Genomic DNA, 14939 nt, shown 5'->3' with positions numbered 1-14939 from the left:
CATTCTGGTGATCAAAAGCAATGTCTCTGTTGGGAAAGCAGCAGGGCTGGCTAGTGCTGGGGGTGGTAAACAGCAAAAGGAAAAGGGCAAAGTTAAATTCTAAGACATAAGTTGACTGTTCAGCTCTAAGTTATGTTGAACAATTGTGCCTTAAATCATTCAAGTTGTAACATCATCTATATATATGTATATTTATTTCCTAGATGTGGTCCAGCTGAAACCATCATTACAAATGGAACAATAGTGGTAATTTCCATTTCTTCATGTATTTACTGTGCAATATCTCTGGGTTGCAGGAACTCTGTAAGCTACCTCTACTTAATGTTGACTGAACAAGATCCTGAGTGAAAGTGTGAAAGAGAAATCTTAGATATGGGTATGGTGGAATATTGAATACTGAAATGCAAGCATCACACAGTGTATGGGAGAAACTGCAGCTTTCTCTCCTCCCCCCCCCCACCCTTTTTCATTCACACTCTTATGATATGCATACCATGGGAGCCAAATCAGATGTTACCAAATCATAAAAATAAGTTTTGGGTGGTCAGAACTCAACTTGGCTACAGAAATATTTGAATTGGCTTCCCATGTGAGTTGACTCAATCATGTGATAAGTGCTCACAACAGGTTATATACCAGAAATGGAATGTATGCATTGGCCCATACAGATAAATGCCCAAACTGTGTCAAAAGAACCTTGATGTATAGAATAGTAAAATGAATGAATCTCAGTATTAGGACACCATGAGACAGCAAAACCAAGCAGCTGCAATGGACTAAAATCTTCAAGACCTGATGAACAATTCATTGCAAATGTGGCCCATCATCTTTTGTTTCAATGCCATCACTAGGTTTCAAAGAGGTACAGACAGAAAGAGAGAGAGAGAGAGAGAGAGAGAGAGAGAGAGAGAGAGAGCGCACATCCAGGTTTTTTTTTAGAGTTACCCTATTTTTAAAAGTGTCATTTCTAAACACCGGAAGTACTCTTTGAGATCTCACTTTGAAAAGCAGTCAGTGACTAGGCACAAGAACTCTGGGATCTGTCTGTGTACATTTGTTAACTCTTCTTTATATAGTAAGTTATGGAGAGGTAATTAACATGGGACCCTCTATGTGTTGTTAGACAACAATTCCCATCATATGTCTGAAAATTAGCCATGCTAGCTGGACCTGATGAGAGCTGAGTTCAATAACATCTGGACGGTATCACATTGTGATATCTAGCAATAAAATTGCCTTCAGGTTTTGGGCAATATTCATAGTGGCTGCATCCCAAAAAAGCCCACTTATAATTAGGTAATTGTGAAAGTGGGCCTTCACACATCTGAGAATTTAGTTTAGGAAAAGGCCATGTCTTTCTCCTCACAAAGCAGGCCCTGTATCATGCAACTACTGCTGTCAAGTAATATCTGCTTGGGGGTGGGGCGTGGTTCACATTTTCTAGAACAGTTGCTAAGTCATTTATTAACTTGATGAATCTCCAGAGCTCATAAGTTTAATTCAATCAATTAAAAGCATCATGTGAGAACATGAATATATAGTGTTTTCTTTCTGGGGGGACGCAAGGATACACATACCCCTTAACATTTTGTGAATCTTTGTACTTTTGTCCATTTACTGTATTTATTTTTCCTGATTTGATCTAAAAAATGGTGATTTTCTTGAGTCAAAATGAGAGTACCCCTAAACATTTTTTTCATTTTGTTAAGAAAAAAAGCACTGAATATATGGCATTTGGCCAAATAAATTAAGTTTGTGGTTGCATAACATTCATGGCGCAAACTGTGAGATGAAAAATGTTATTCACTACTTTGTGGGTTGCTTCTGTTGCAGTGTCGTGAACTTTGCTGTTTAGAGGTTCAGGCGGATCAAAGGAAATGGAAGAAAAAAAAGAATACGTATTTTAAACGTGAGGGTTATTCCTTCATTAAATGCTTTTCCACACTACCACCCATTAGACCGGATGATAGAGGCCTCAGGTTTGGAGTTCAGGTGCTAGGTCCAGTCTGGAATGGGTAAAATTGCTAGCAAACACACTCAGGCATTTTGCTGACGTGGCTTCCACCTTAGATGGTACTATAGTATACTCTGAAATGTCAACAGCCCAGACTGAAAGAGTCAAGTTTAATATCTTCAACCTCTGTCCTCGTGAGCACATCACATTACACCATGGTGTAAAACAAACAATGGTTTAATGTGAGGAAGCAGCTTCCATGGCACACCAATGAAACAAATCTGAGCCTGAGCCTATGGTGTGTTTCTCTCTCAAAAACCATTAAGTAGCAACCAAGGTTTGTTCTTGACTTGCCACCAGAGGGTTGTATGGGGAAAGCAGTGGAGGTGGCAGGGCAGGTGGGGAGCCCATGGCGGTGGTGCCTCAGGAACTTCTGCCGCCTGAGGCAGCAGCCTCACCCTCCTTAATGGCTGAGCCAGCTCTGGTACCATGTCTCTATAAAATCACTGTTGTCTCTCCTTCCTGTTAAGGCTTTAACTTCCTGGATCAATTTTTCTGAAAGTGCTATAGTCCGAACTTTTTGGACTATAGCAGCATTCGTAAGAGTTTGTCACATTTATTAAACTCCAGAGTGCCACCTGTTCTTGAAATGCCCATTTCCCCAGATTGGGACAAGGCAGATTTTGATGTAGAGATGAACTGTTAGGCTCCATGAAATGGTTTTTAAGGTTATGTTTCTAAGCATACTTACAGTGCGATCTCATGTGTCTTCTCAAAAGTAATCCACATTGAGTTAAATGGACCTTACCCAGAGGCAGGTGTGCATAAGATTAAAGTCTTAGCTATAGATACATCCAGGATGTAGAACAAAATGCTAAACAGAGTTAATTGGAGCTAAGACCCACTGAACACAGTGCAGCTTACTTCTAAGTAAATATGTATAGGCTTGCACTATCATTTATTCATAAACCTCTGTAGCATAAACAGCATAAAAAACTTTCATAAAATGCATGTCTCAATCTGCATGAAGAGATCTCAGTGGCATGGAGGTTGATATTATTTCTGATAGGGATGCAAGTGGCGCTGTGGTCTAAACCACTGAGCCTCTTGGGCTTGCTGATTGGAAGGTCAGCAGTTCGAATACCTGCGATGGAGTGAGCTCCCATTGTTCTGTCCCAGCTCCTGCCAACCTAGCAGTTTGAAAGCACACCAAATGGCATTTCTGTGCGCTCTGGCTTCTGTCACTGTGTCCCATTGCACCAGCAGTGGTTTAGTCCTGCTGGCCACATGACCTGGAAAACTGTCTGTGGACAAACGCCGGCTCCCTTGGCCTGAAAGCCAGATGAGCGCCGCAAGCCCATAGTCGCCTTTGATTGGACTTAACCGTCCAGGGGTTTTTTTGTTTGGGTTTTTTGTTTGCTTTTTTAAACTGCTCTGCTTTCTTTTTTCAACAATGTCCTCTTTTTCTTTTCTTTTTTTAGAACAAGATGTCAGATGTACATTGAAAGGATCCTTTGAAGGAACTCAAAACATTTCATTAGGCTGTGTCTCCAACTTGCATTTCACTGATCCTTCCCTTTTCCACTATGCCAGGTTTAAGCAAGCAGAACTGGATGTTCTACTCCCAAAGAAGAGGTCACTTCCCACCTTTGTATGTCATAGCTGAGCATGGTAGTAACCTGGATAATTTTAGTTAGTCGCGCCTTTTATTGGGAGAGGTGTTTTTAAAAAGCAATTCTGTTTTTAAAGAGGCAATCTCTTTATTTTCAGTGTTGTTGTTGCAACTCATGTGGAGCTAACGCTTACAAAAACAGGAACCTGACTCTGCCTCTGAATGCACTTCCCACTGATCAAGATATAATCAAAGAAGTAAGTACTCCTTCTCAGCCCCTCTGTACTTACGCTGCAGTGTTCAACGGGGTTCTATTCTTTCTCCCATGCTTTTGGACATCTATAGGAAGCCGCTGAGAGCCATCATCCAATTATTTGAAGTCAGGTGTTCATCAGTGTGTGAATGGCACCCAGCTCTGTCTCCATTCCATCTGAGTAACCAAACAAACCCCTGTGTTGCAAAGAGAACGTCAGCAATGTCTAGGCAACACGATGACAGGTGTACATACGCAATAGACAATCTTTATTCCTTCAGTTACAGATAGGTAGCCGTGTTGGTCTGCCATAGTCAAAATAAAAAAATTCCTTCCAGTAGCACCTTAAAGACCAACTAAGTTAGTTCTTGGTATGAGCTTTCGTGTGCATGCACACTTCTTCATGTGCATGCACACGAAAGCTCATACCAAGAACTAACTTAGTTGGTCTTTAAGGTGCTACTGGAAGGAATTTTTTTATTTATTCCTTCAAACCATAACAAGTACAAAATGAAATCTTTAGTCTCAAAGTCTCAGAAAATCTTTAAATGAAGCGAGGTACCAGACTTTGTATGATGAAAGACAAGCTGTGAAGCTTTGCGTCTTCAGCAAATATGATGTCCAGCACTGAACAGTGATTCCGGATATTGACTACTGTTTCGTAGAATTCTTCATCAGTGTGGTGGGCGGATGTAGAATTGCTTCATAAACCCATCTTATTTCGAATGAATGTATGTAAATGAAAATATCAAATGCTGAGGAACAGTGCTCATGTAATAATGTAGTCACTGGGTTTATGAAGCAATTCTACATCCGCCCACCACGCTGATGAAGAATTCTATGAAACAGTAGTCAATATCTGGAATCACTGTTCAGTGTTGGACATCATATTTGCTGAACAAAGCTTCACAGCTTGTCTTTCATCTTACAAAGTCTGGTACCTCGCTTCATTTAAAGATTTTCAGAGACTTTGAGACTAAAGATTTCATTTTGTACTTGTTATGGTTTGAAGGAATCCTATAAAGATTGTCTATTGCGTATGTCCATTCCATCCATCTGAAGCAGGAGCGTCTGTGTGGATGCTGGACTGTGTCTAGAGGTAGTAGCAGGCTGGATGAGGACCAATAAACTGAGACTGAAACCTGATAAGATGGGGGCTTTTCCTGGATCCAGGAGCTGTGCAGAGGGCCTGTTCCAGATGGAATTGCATTCCTCCTGATAGAACAGGTGCATAGCTTGAAGGTGCACCTTTAGCCATCATTGTCGCTGGAGACCCAGCTGGCCTCAGTGGCTATGAGAGGCTATTCCTAGTCCAGCTATGGCCCTTCTTGGTCCACCATAGCCTGACTATAGAAGTGCATGCTCAAATAGCATTACATTTAGACTAGGAATGGGAAACCTTTCCCTTCTGAACATCTTTTTGAGAGCCACATGCCAGTGGTGAGTAGGGGGGACCAGAGGCGAAGATTGACAGATCAATGAATATAAGCTTAACCTTTGTGCAGCAGGCAGGCACACACACACACACACACACACACACACACACACACTCCACACCTCTGTTGTCCATCTAAGCAAAATGTACAAAAGAACTGAAGCAACCACAGACAGTTTAAACAACATATTATATATTATATATATTATAATGCTATATATTATAAAATACACAGTTACATGTAAAAAATACTGCATTAATATGAAGTTACTAATATCTACAAATCAATATCCATTCATTTTCCTTCTGTCACACCCTCCCTCTCCTCACCCAGGGTCCAAACAAACTCTCAGCATACCAGATGGGCTGGTGGAGTGTGTGGTCTGGGAAGATGGGGTGTGGTTGAGGAGGTGTAGCCTTGGGAGATCTGACCTCTGGGCCTGAGGTTCCCACCCCCATTTTAAACTATTGCAGTGTGATCTATGCTGGTACAGAATGTGACTACCATGTTATTAGCCAGCAGTACTAAATGTTCATGGATCCTCAAGGAGTTATATGGGCTGCCTATTCACTCCTAGTCCCAGTTTGTATTCCAGAGTTAACACTTAAAAGTTTTATATGCCCTGGGATACAAATATTTGAAGGAATGTCTTTCACACTACCTGCTGATCCATTCCTTATGATTATTTAGGGAAGCACTGCCTGTTGTTCCCTCAGTGGGTACAGTTTGTTGTATGACAGCACAGAACAGGGCCTTCTCTCATTTAGAACTCGCTTCTGTTAGAGATCTGCTTGTCCCTCACATTCATCGCTTCTAGGCATCAACTTAAGGTGTAGCTTTTTATTCAGGCCAACAGAAATAGCTGATTTAAGGATTGCTTCCTTTGCTGTAGCATTACCACTTTGCTGTGTTTATTGTTTTAAGATGCTGATGTTATTTACTGGCTTTATGATTAATTGCTATATTGTAATTGAATGAATTGCTATATATCACGCTGGCCAAATATTCTTTCAAATACTTGGGTCCCAGGCCAGTGTTGTGATGTCATCACATTACGTTTCCCCCAAGTGAAGCAAGCATTGAAAAGCACCATAAGGGTACTATAATGGGTGGAATCCAATACAGTCGTACCTTGGTTTTCGAACAGCTTAGTTCTCGAAAGTTTTGTCTCCTGAACTCCGCAAACCCAGAAGTGACAGTTCTGATCTCCTGCAGCCAGTCAGAAGCCGCACCTTGGTTTTCGAACGTTTTCGGAAGTCGAACAGACTTCCAGAATGGATTCCGTTCGAGAACCAAGGTACGGCTGTTTAGCATTTTTTTCCCCTGTCAGAGCAAGGATTTATTTTTGCACCACAGAACTTTCTCCCTCTCTCTTCCCCCACAACCCATGTGCCCCTGTTCTAGGGGTTCCCCCAAACCCCTGGAGCAGATCTGGGGATAAGCATGGTGCATGCAGGAGGAAAAGTGTTGCACAAACAGTTGGGTTGCACAAACATTGGGGTGATGGAGTGCAGTAGTTGAATACTGCCCAATGGGAACAGGAGGAAAGCTTGACATGGGGCTGCTGTCTTCATTGGCTGCATGAAACAAAACCACTATAGTGTGTGGGACTAGTTAGAGAAATGGATGGTCCTGTGGAATAACTGCAACCTTAAATACATGGGAGATGCCCTGCCCACATCCTTCCTAAATATTATCACAATATATAAACTGCAGTCGCATTTTCCAGAATATGTTGAGGTCACTTTATAAGTCAGTAAAGGTACTAGAATCACCGACTGCAGAATGAAACCAAAATTATGTACATGATGTTGTGAATTCCAAATTTTAGAGATTGCCAACAATCATTAGAAAGAGTATAAAAACAACACACAGAAACCATCTCTGATTTTTGACATTCACAACAGCATATGCAAACCTGGCACAGAACAGGAAATATATTTTGTCTATTTTTGGAAGTTGGGAAGGCTTTTATGATATGACATAATTGATTGTATTTAAATTCTTAACTTTTAGGACAAAGAAGTTAATTTACACTTCAAAGCAAAGACCTGGTAAGATTCAGTTGAAATAAAATAATGTGGTTTTTGGCTCTTCCGCTTTATCCATTTTTAAAAGATGTGACCAAATTTCCCCCCTTGCATATTTACTTCACAGAACAACTTAGCTTTGTGAAGCTTAGATTCAAGGAACCAAATTTTGGGCCTTCCATTTCAAGTTGAGCGATCTCCTCTCAAATATTTGTATATAGTTTTGACTTGAAAACTGGAAAATCTTAACATATGCCAAAAGTAAATTTAGGATCATAATGAATATGTTTATCACTAACACTATGACTTTGAAATTGTCCTTCTCAAACCCCTTAACTACTGTTTGAGAGTCATTACATTCAGAATTATAGTCCTCTTCCAATACAGCGTGTCCTCCCTAAAAGACCTGGAGACTGACCTCCTGGTTGTGGGTGGATATATTGGATAGCAACAACACCCAATTGGTAGGTCCCTTGTTGCTGGGCTTAATCTGGCCAGTGGGGTGCAGTCTAAACAGATCAAGGGACCTATATATACCTATGCACGTGACCCAGAGCTTCCTCTTTCGGCTTGTGCATCGGAACACCCGCCCACCTCTCCCTACTTTTAGGGCATTTTTGCAATTGGCCTTCCTATGCTGTAGTGTGCCGTCTGTCGTTGGGACAGGGCCACGGCAGGAATTTTCCCCACTTGGCTGATTGGCTGTTGCCATTTGGGTTTCGCCTGCCACGTAGCAAATCGTTGCAACTTGTAAGGTTATGGATAGGCTCTGGTTCATGTGATAGGGATGGGAGAACGGTCTCACCATCCCTATGTGAAGGGTATTCGATTAAAGGAATCCAGGGACTCAACTTGGTTTGGTCAACCCCTGAGAGGGGGTTGTGCCCGTGCCTGAGTCCAGGGGAGCATCTGGGGAGTGAACATAGTCTGTTCCTGAGCTTTTCACCTACCTCAGGTGTTCACCCTTGGCTGACCTATTCTGGTGCTCTGCGTCAGCGCTGCCTGCAAGGGTGCAGGGACCTAGTCGAACCAGAACCTATGCAACCACTCTTCTGTAATCAATAACATTGTGGCCTAAATTCTGCCAAAAACCAAAACTAAAATTTGAGTCAAATGTGTGTTTATTTAGGGGGGAGGTTTCTGGGTCTGAACACGCAATGTGCTCTGCTCACCATTATAGAAGTGGAGGAAGAGTTTTTTGCAACTAAAAAATGTACTTTAAAATTTCTGCATTATTGTGAATTGGATTTGAGGTTTTCTGGTTGGAGTTAAATTAACATAGCATCATCTATCAGTTTGGTCACAGCCCAGCATCACACATTATGCAAAGTGCTTTACATTTTTGAGGATCAATGAACTGGATGCAGGCCTGCCCATTTTCAGTACTGCTTCATACAAGCATCTGGTTGGCCACTGAGAGAGCAAAATGCCCTGGACCAGTTGGACCTTTGGTCTGATCCATCAGGGCTCTTCTTGTGTATTCTGAAAGTTCTGGTGTATGATACATTTTCACCTGTGTTACAGCACATCGGGCTTAGATGTTCGCTTGGGGTTTGATCTCTGTCCAGAGGAACTGGAATTCCTGCAGAAAAGGAAAAAGGTTGCTGCTGATGCCTTTAAAAGGGCACTACAGCTTGAGGAAGATCTGTGTGAAGATGAGGTAAGGGGGGGCACACATTTTACATATGATTTGATCTACTTCTGCAAGCAGATTAGCTGTCAAACAAACAGGTGTAGCAGTTTTGTACACACATACTTGTGTGCTCTAAAAATCTGGACTCATCCCATGACCTGCTTTGGTTCTTTGGAGGAAAAAAAGTCATCAATCTTTTTCTAACAAAGTTTACAATTTATGCCAGCAGTGAATATTGCCTCAATGTGTACTCTCATATCCCATCTTTCCCCTGAGGTCACTGCTGGGCAAATAAGCTGGGCTAGTCCTGTTTCCCCAAGTCAGCTAAATTTCTTGTGACCTGGATTCCAGGAACAAGACCTGGAAGGCTTTTACGTTTGCATTCCTTTCTGCTGCTCCCATTGACACGCTGTTTGAAGCTCCACAAATCTATTCTATACCTGCCCTACTGGCTTGCCCGCATGTAAGGGCTCTGCCAAGAACCTGGGAATGGCTCCAGGGAGCAGTGACTTGCACAGAGTTCTTTTTGAAATGTTATGGCTGTAGCTCTCCAGATATTGAAGTACCAGCTGTATCTATATTTTGTAGCATCTTCTATCCTTGATATAATTATAAGACCCCTTCCCTTTATAAACCATCCTAATGAATGTTCTGCTTTTTTCTATATCAAAACAGGTGCCAGTGGTGGCAATTATGACGACAGGAGGAGGGATGAGAGCACTGACAGCATTATATTCCCACCTGTTGACTCTCCAAAAGTATGATCTTTTGGACTGTGTTTCATATTTTACTGGCTTATCTGGCACAACATGGTAAGGAAATGTGAGCAAAAGAGTTAAGTAACCCATATTTATGTCCACGACGCAATGAAATGAATTAGCGTATTTTTTGCTCTATAAGACTCACTTTTTCCCTCCTAAAAAGTAAGGGGAAATGTGTGTCCGTCTTATGGAGTGAATGCAGACTGCGCAGCTATCACAGAAGCCAGAACAGCGAGAGGGATTGCTGCTTTCACTGTGCAGCGATCCCTCTTGCTGTTCTGGCTTCTGAGATTCAGAATATTTTTTTTCTTGTTTTCCTCCTCCCAAAACTAGGTGCGTCTTGTGGTCTGGTGCGTCTTATAGAGCGAAAAATACGGTAATATAACAAGATGTTCCTTATGCTGCAGTGAGACTCCTTACGGGGCCCTCGCTGCGAGATCACATTCACCCGGTGCTATACCAGCTGCACTGGCTCCTGGTGGAGTACAAGATCAGGTTTAAGGTGCTGGTTTTAACCTTTAAAGCCCTATACGGCCTAGGACCCTCGTACCTACGGGACCGCCTCTCCTGGTATGTCCCACAGAGAAACTTACGGTCTTCAAATAAAAACATCTTGAAGGTCCCAGGCCACAGAGAGGTTAGGCTGGCCTCAACTAGAGCCAGGGCTTTTTCAGCTGTAGCTCCGATCTCTTGTGACTCTGTCACAAGAGACCAGGGCCCTACAGGACTTGACATCTTTCCACAGGGCCTGCAAGACAGAGCTGTTCCACCAGGCCTTTGGCCAGGGCAAAGCCTGACTCCCTCCCTCGGCAATCTTCGCGGAGCTCTGGCCCAATGGTTGCCAGTGGTTTAATTTGAATTAATTTTATAAGGAATGATTTTAGAGTGTTGTGTTGTGTTGTGTTGTACTGTTTTATTGTTGTTAGCCGCCCTGAGCCCGGCTTCGGCTGGGGAGGGCGGGATACAAATAAATTTTATTATTATTATTATTATTATTATCAACCTTCGCATGATGGGGAAGTGGTAGCTACAGTCAACTTTCAGTAAATATTGGTTCCTTTGGAGAAACTTGTTTGTTTTTGAAACTAATACCCTGTCTTTCCTTAGTATAATCAAGTCTAGAGAAATAAAACACAGTATTAAAAACAATAACAATTTAAACCCATTCAATACAATGGATGGATTAAAAGCAGCTTGAAAGACAGTGGCAACTTAAAAAAACAATTGAGAGCAAATTCTGCAAAATCTCACTGATTTGTTTTTTTTAAAAAAACAACAACAAAAAACAATGTTATTGCTGCTCATTTAAAAGAATGCCAGAATGGGATTAAGTGGATGCTTCTAAGGAGGGTTTATCCAAATCTTGGTCACAACTGAAAAAAGTACTTGTGAGTATCCACTGGCATAGCTCTGAAGGCAGGAGGAAAAAGCAGGTGCCAGTGCTTATGATATTCTGGTTACAAACAATTTTAGGGCAGAGATGGAGAACCAGAGGCCCTCTAGATGTTGAAGGACTGTAATTTCCACCATCCCCATCCATTTGCTAAGCTAGCTGGTGCTGGTGGAAAGGGCTCCAATCATCTGGAAGGCCACAGGTTTCCCACACCATATATAGGCTTTTAAAGGTCAAAACTAGCAGCTGGAAATGAGCTTTTGAACAAATTGGCAATCAGTATACCTGGTACAAGATCGCTGTAATGTTATCTAATTAATTTGGTTCTAGCCAAAACAAGCTGAAACATCTGGGCTATCTTCAGGCGCAGCTCCAGGTAGAGTGAATTACAGCAGTCTAGGTGGATGGATTTTGATTCTTTTTCAAATCTGACTGATCACCAAGTTTGGGCTCAGAAATGCACTTCCTTCCTACTGTAGAATGGTCAATGTTGCTTGAATCATCTCAGGCTATTAATTCTGTAGCTTTTTTGATGTAGTTTTGGTTACCCATCCCACTTCTTAAAATGGAAGTGCTGGGCTTTTAACAACTGCATAAGAAGCAGAAATCATTAGGTAAAGCTTTGTCTATTATTCCATATACAAATCTTGATTGTGGTCATTAGTGAAGAAGAGTTTGGATTTGATTTCCCGCTTTATCACTTCCCGAAGGAGTCTCAAAGCGGCTAACATTCTCCTTTCCCTTCCTCCCCCACAACAAACACTCTGTGAGGTGAGTGGGGCTGAGAGACTTCAGAGAAGTGTGACTAGCCCAAGGTCACACAGCAGCTGCATGTGGAGGAGAAGGGAATCGAACCCAGTTCACCAGATTATGAGTCCACCATTCTTAACCACTACACCACACTGGCTCTCAAAGTAGTGAAAGCTGAGTTATCATCTTTGGCTAGCACAAATGGCCAATCTTTTACTGGGAATGCTCCAATAATTGCTGCTCTCAATACAGTTCACATGGATCCCCCAAACCTAGAACTCAAGTAAAGACATGGCCACAAAGTGTCAAACACCTACATTTCATGTTTCTCCTCTTCTGAACCCAAATCTGTATTTACTGTGTTTCTTTCCAGGACAATGGCAAATTTGTATGATGATCCTAATTGGTCACATAAAAATTTAGAAGAGCCACTCGTTGAAGTCCAAAAACAACTGAAAAAAAACAAGTTCCTTGCCAGTTTTTCCCCAGAACGTCTAGCATACTATTCAAAGGAGCTGTGGCAGCGTTATCAAGAAGGGCATCATATCTCTTTTACAGATCTTTGGGGACTTATCATTGAAGCCATGCTACACGATACGGTATTATATACTTTACTCTAAAAACACCAGCTAATGCCTAGTTTTGATTAGGGGTACAATCTAGCAAAAATGAAGCATTTCAAGTTCCATCATACTCAGAGTAGACCCACTGAAATTAATGAACTTAAATTAGTTGTGACAAGCTTAATAGTTTCAACAGCTTTACTCTGATTAAGTCAAATACATCCCAACAGTGTTCAAAATTCTCATTGTTCTAGGCACATTTTGTGACAGGCAATTTCATTAGCATGAGCAGTTTCTGAGCTCTGGGCGCAGTACTGCGCCTAAGATTTCAGATTAAAAGATTTGCAGAGTGGAAGGAAAAGAGGACCCTTTTCTGACTTCCCATTTCCAGCTACTGCCTGAAGACTGGAGAAGAGACCCTCTTAAGAATATTAGTGAGGGGTGGGGGTGGGCAGGGGAAGGACTAGACCATGTGAAAAATGAACATAATATTTTAGCTGTAGTTCATTCATTTTCAGTTTTGTAATCTTGTTATAAAAAAGCATGCCTAGACATTCTGTTGTTGTGCCCACAACCAAGGTTTAAGGTGCCATTTAGCTGCTAGCTTTCATATCTCAGTTTCTAACACTGCATCCCAGTAAGATGAAGTGAGGCATCTGGGCAGGATAATTTTTTTAAGTTACAAAATAGTAGCGTATATCACAGAAGTGTTTGATTCCATAAGAAAGACCCAAAGACAGCAATCCTAAATTACTAGTAAAATCCATTTTGTTTTTTCTTCACCCAGAAAAGTGCTAGGTAATGGATGGTATTCAATTAAATAATCGCAGAAGTGCAAGAATTACTGGTAGTGGAATAGGACTTCCCTCCATCCCCTAATCTGCTCTAGAGATTGTGGGAACACACACACTAGAACAGATTTAGGGAGTGGGCAGACAGAGGAGAGGAGGGAACATTACGTTTTGCAAGGATTGTGATGATCATTGTGCTGATGGAATGAGCTGCTTAGTGCTTCATTGAACACAATCCCAACCATGCTTCTTAACATACCAAAATATAATGTCAGATAGGAGTGTCAGTTTGTCCCTGGGGCTGTGGGTGCCATCCAGCATGCATGGCACTGGCACGAAAATTTGTGGGTGCTCAGCCCCTTCATGGGGAATTTTGTGGGTGCTTGGGCCCCCAGAGAGTTGGCACCTACCAGTAGGTGCTGAGGTGGGAGCACTGTAAATTCTGCCTGAGCGCCATATTGTGGAGGTGTTGATGGAACATCTATATCAATCTTCATTGTACACTGTGATGTTTGGTGTCTGAAGTCAGAAAAGGATATACGTGCACTGCAAATAGTTGGGTGTTTATCATACATTCGATGCATATAGGAATCCCTCAGCTTTCACGTGTTATCCCACACGAAGAAACTCCATATGGTGCAAGGGTCATGGGGCCACACTGCTCCCAATCACAAGTCTAGCCAGTTCACACTTTAAATGTACAGAGGCCAAGGATGGAACTGGACCAGGCACAACTTCAGGAATAAGGATTGTGGGACAGCCATGCTACCCTTTAATTATGTGGAGCCCCTTTGCATGGAATGAAGTGTGAATGGGGGCTTATGAGCCTCCTCTAATCACTCCCATCAAATGATATTGGCGGAAGGGATATCGCTCAGTGGTAACAGCATCTCCGGGGGGGGGGGGGGAATTCCTGGCATCTCCAGGTAGAAAACCCTGCCTGAAACCCTGGACAGTCACTGCCACTCAATGTAATCAGTACTGAGCTAAATGGACCAGTTGTCTGGCTCATTATAAGGTAGGGTGGCCATATTGCAAGAAGTAAAAAGCACACAAACACACACTTCCTGGTTCTGTTCTGGCAAAAACCCTAACATTTTGTCAATTTTTTTGAAATTCCCGTTTGGATCCTGAACGTATGGCAACCCTGTTATAAGGCAGCTTCCTAGGGAGGCTTCTCAAAGAAACATTTGTTTGTACAGAAAATTTTAGCAATATGCTCTTCACAACTGTGTCCATTGTTTGAGTATCTGTACCTTTCATTAAGAAAAGAGTTTTCAATGCAGGAAGCCTCAAGCTCTTTCAAAAACCTTTCATTAATGTTCATTTTGAATGGGGTTGGGCAGAATTTAATTGCACGTATCCCTTTTTGTTTAGAAAGAGCAGCTGAATCAAAGTAGGCTAACACACTAACTTAGCACAATAGTTTGGGCTTCAGTTTAGAGTAAGATGCCATCACTAGAGTATAAATTCTAGAACAGCCTCTTACACCCTTTTCAACTACATTAACTGCTTCTTTCTGCCTTTCACAAACAGGTAGATCAGAATAAACTCACAGATCAGCAGCGGGCGTTGACTAATGGCCAGAACCCTCTGCCTGTGTATCTTTGTCTCAATGTAAAGGAAAAACTAAGTAATCGGGGATTTAGAGGTAATTGCAAATATTTTATAAATATATGCTTGCATTTAATTCTCAAACAGTAGAACTGAGGACTAGAAAGGCTGATTCATGTAATTTAGGAATACTAAAAGATACTCTTCTG

General features: G+C 41.8%; 1 protein-coding gene across 2 annotated transcripts in view; it reads left to right on the top strand.

The window, feature by feature from the left end:
- Positions 1–14939, top strand: part of LOC310708536 (cytosolic phospholipase A2 epsilon-like) — a 46466-nt gene that overhangs the window by 20766 nt on the left and 10761 nt on the right. For both annotated transcript variants that reach the window (XM_083507038.1, XM_083507039.1), the window contains 9 exons: positions 204–246; positions 1834–1909; positions 3436–3605; positions 3725–3823; positions 7272–7309; positions 8810–8945; positions 9594–9730; positions 12196–12421; positions 14713–14827. In XM_083507038.1, coding sequence (XP_083363164.1) covers positions 204–246; positions 1834–1909; positions 3436–3605; positions 3725–3823; positions 7272–7309; positions 8810–8945; positions 9594–9730; positions 12196–12421; positions 14713–14827 — 1040 coding nt within the window. The remainder of the gene's footprint in view (positions 1–203; positions 247–1833; positions 1910–3435; positions 3606–3724; positions 3824–7271; positions 7310–8809; positions 8946–9593; positions 9731–12195; positions 12422–14712; positions 14828–14939) is intronic.

The sequence above is a fragment of the Podarcis liolepis genome, assembly GCF_965112155.1.
Source record: "Podarcis liolepis genome assembly, chromosome: 1".
NCBI classification, from domain to species: domain Eukaryota; kingdom Metazoa; phylum Chordata; class Lepidosauria; order Squamata; family Lacertidae; genus Podarcis; species Podarcis liolepis.
The sequence above is the reverse complement of the archived record's forward strand: the minus strand, read 5'-3'. Positions and strand labels throughout refer to the sequence as shown.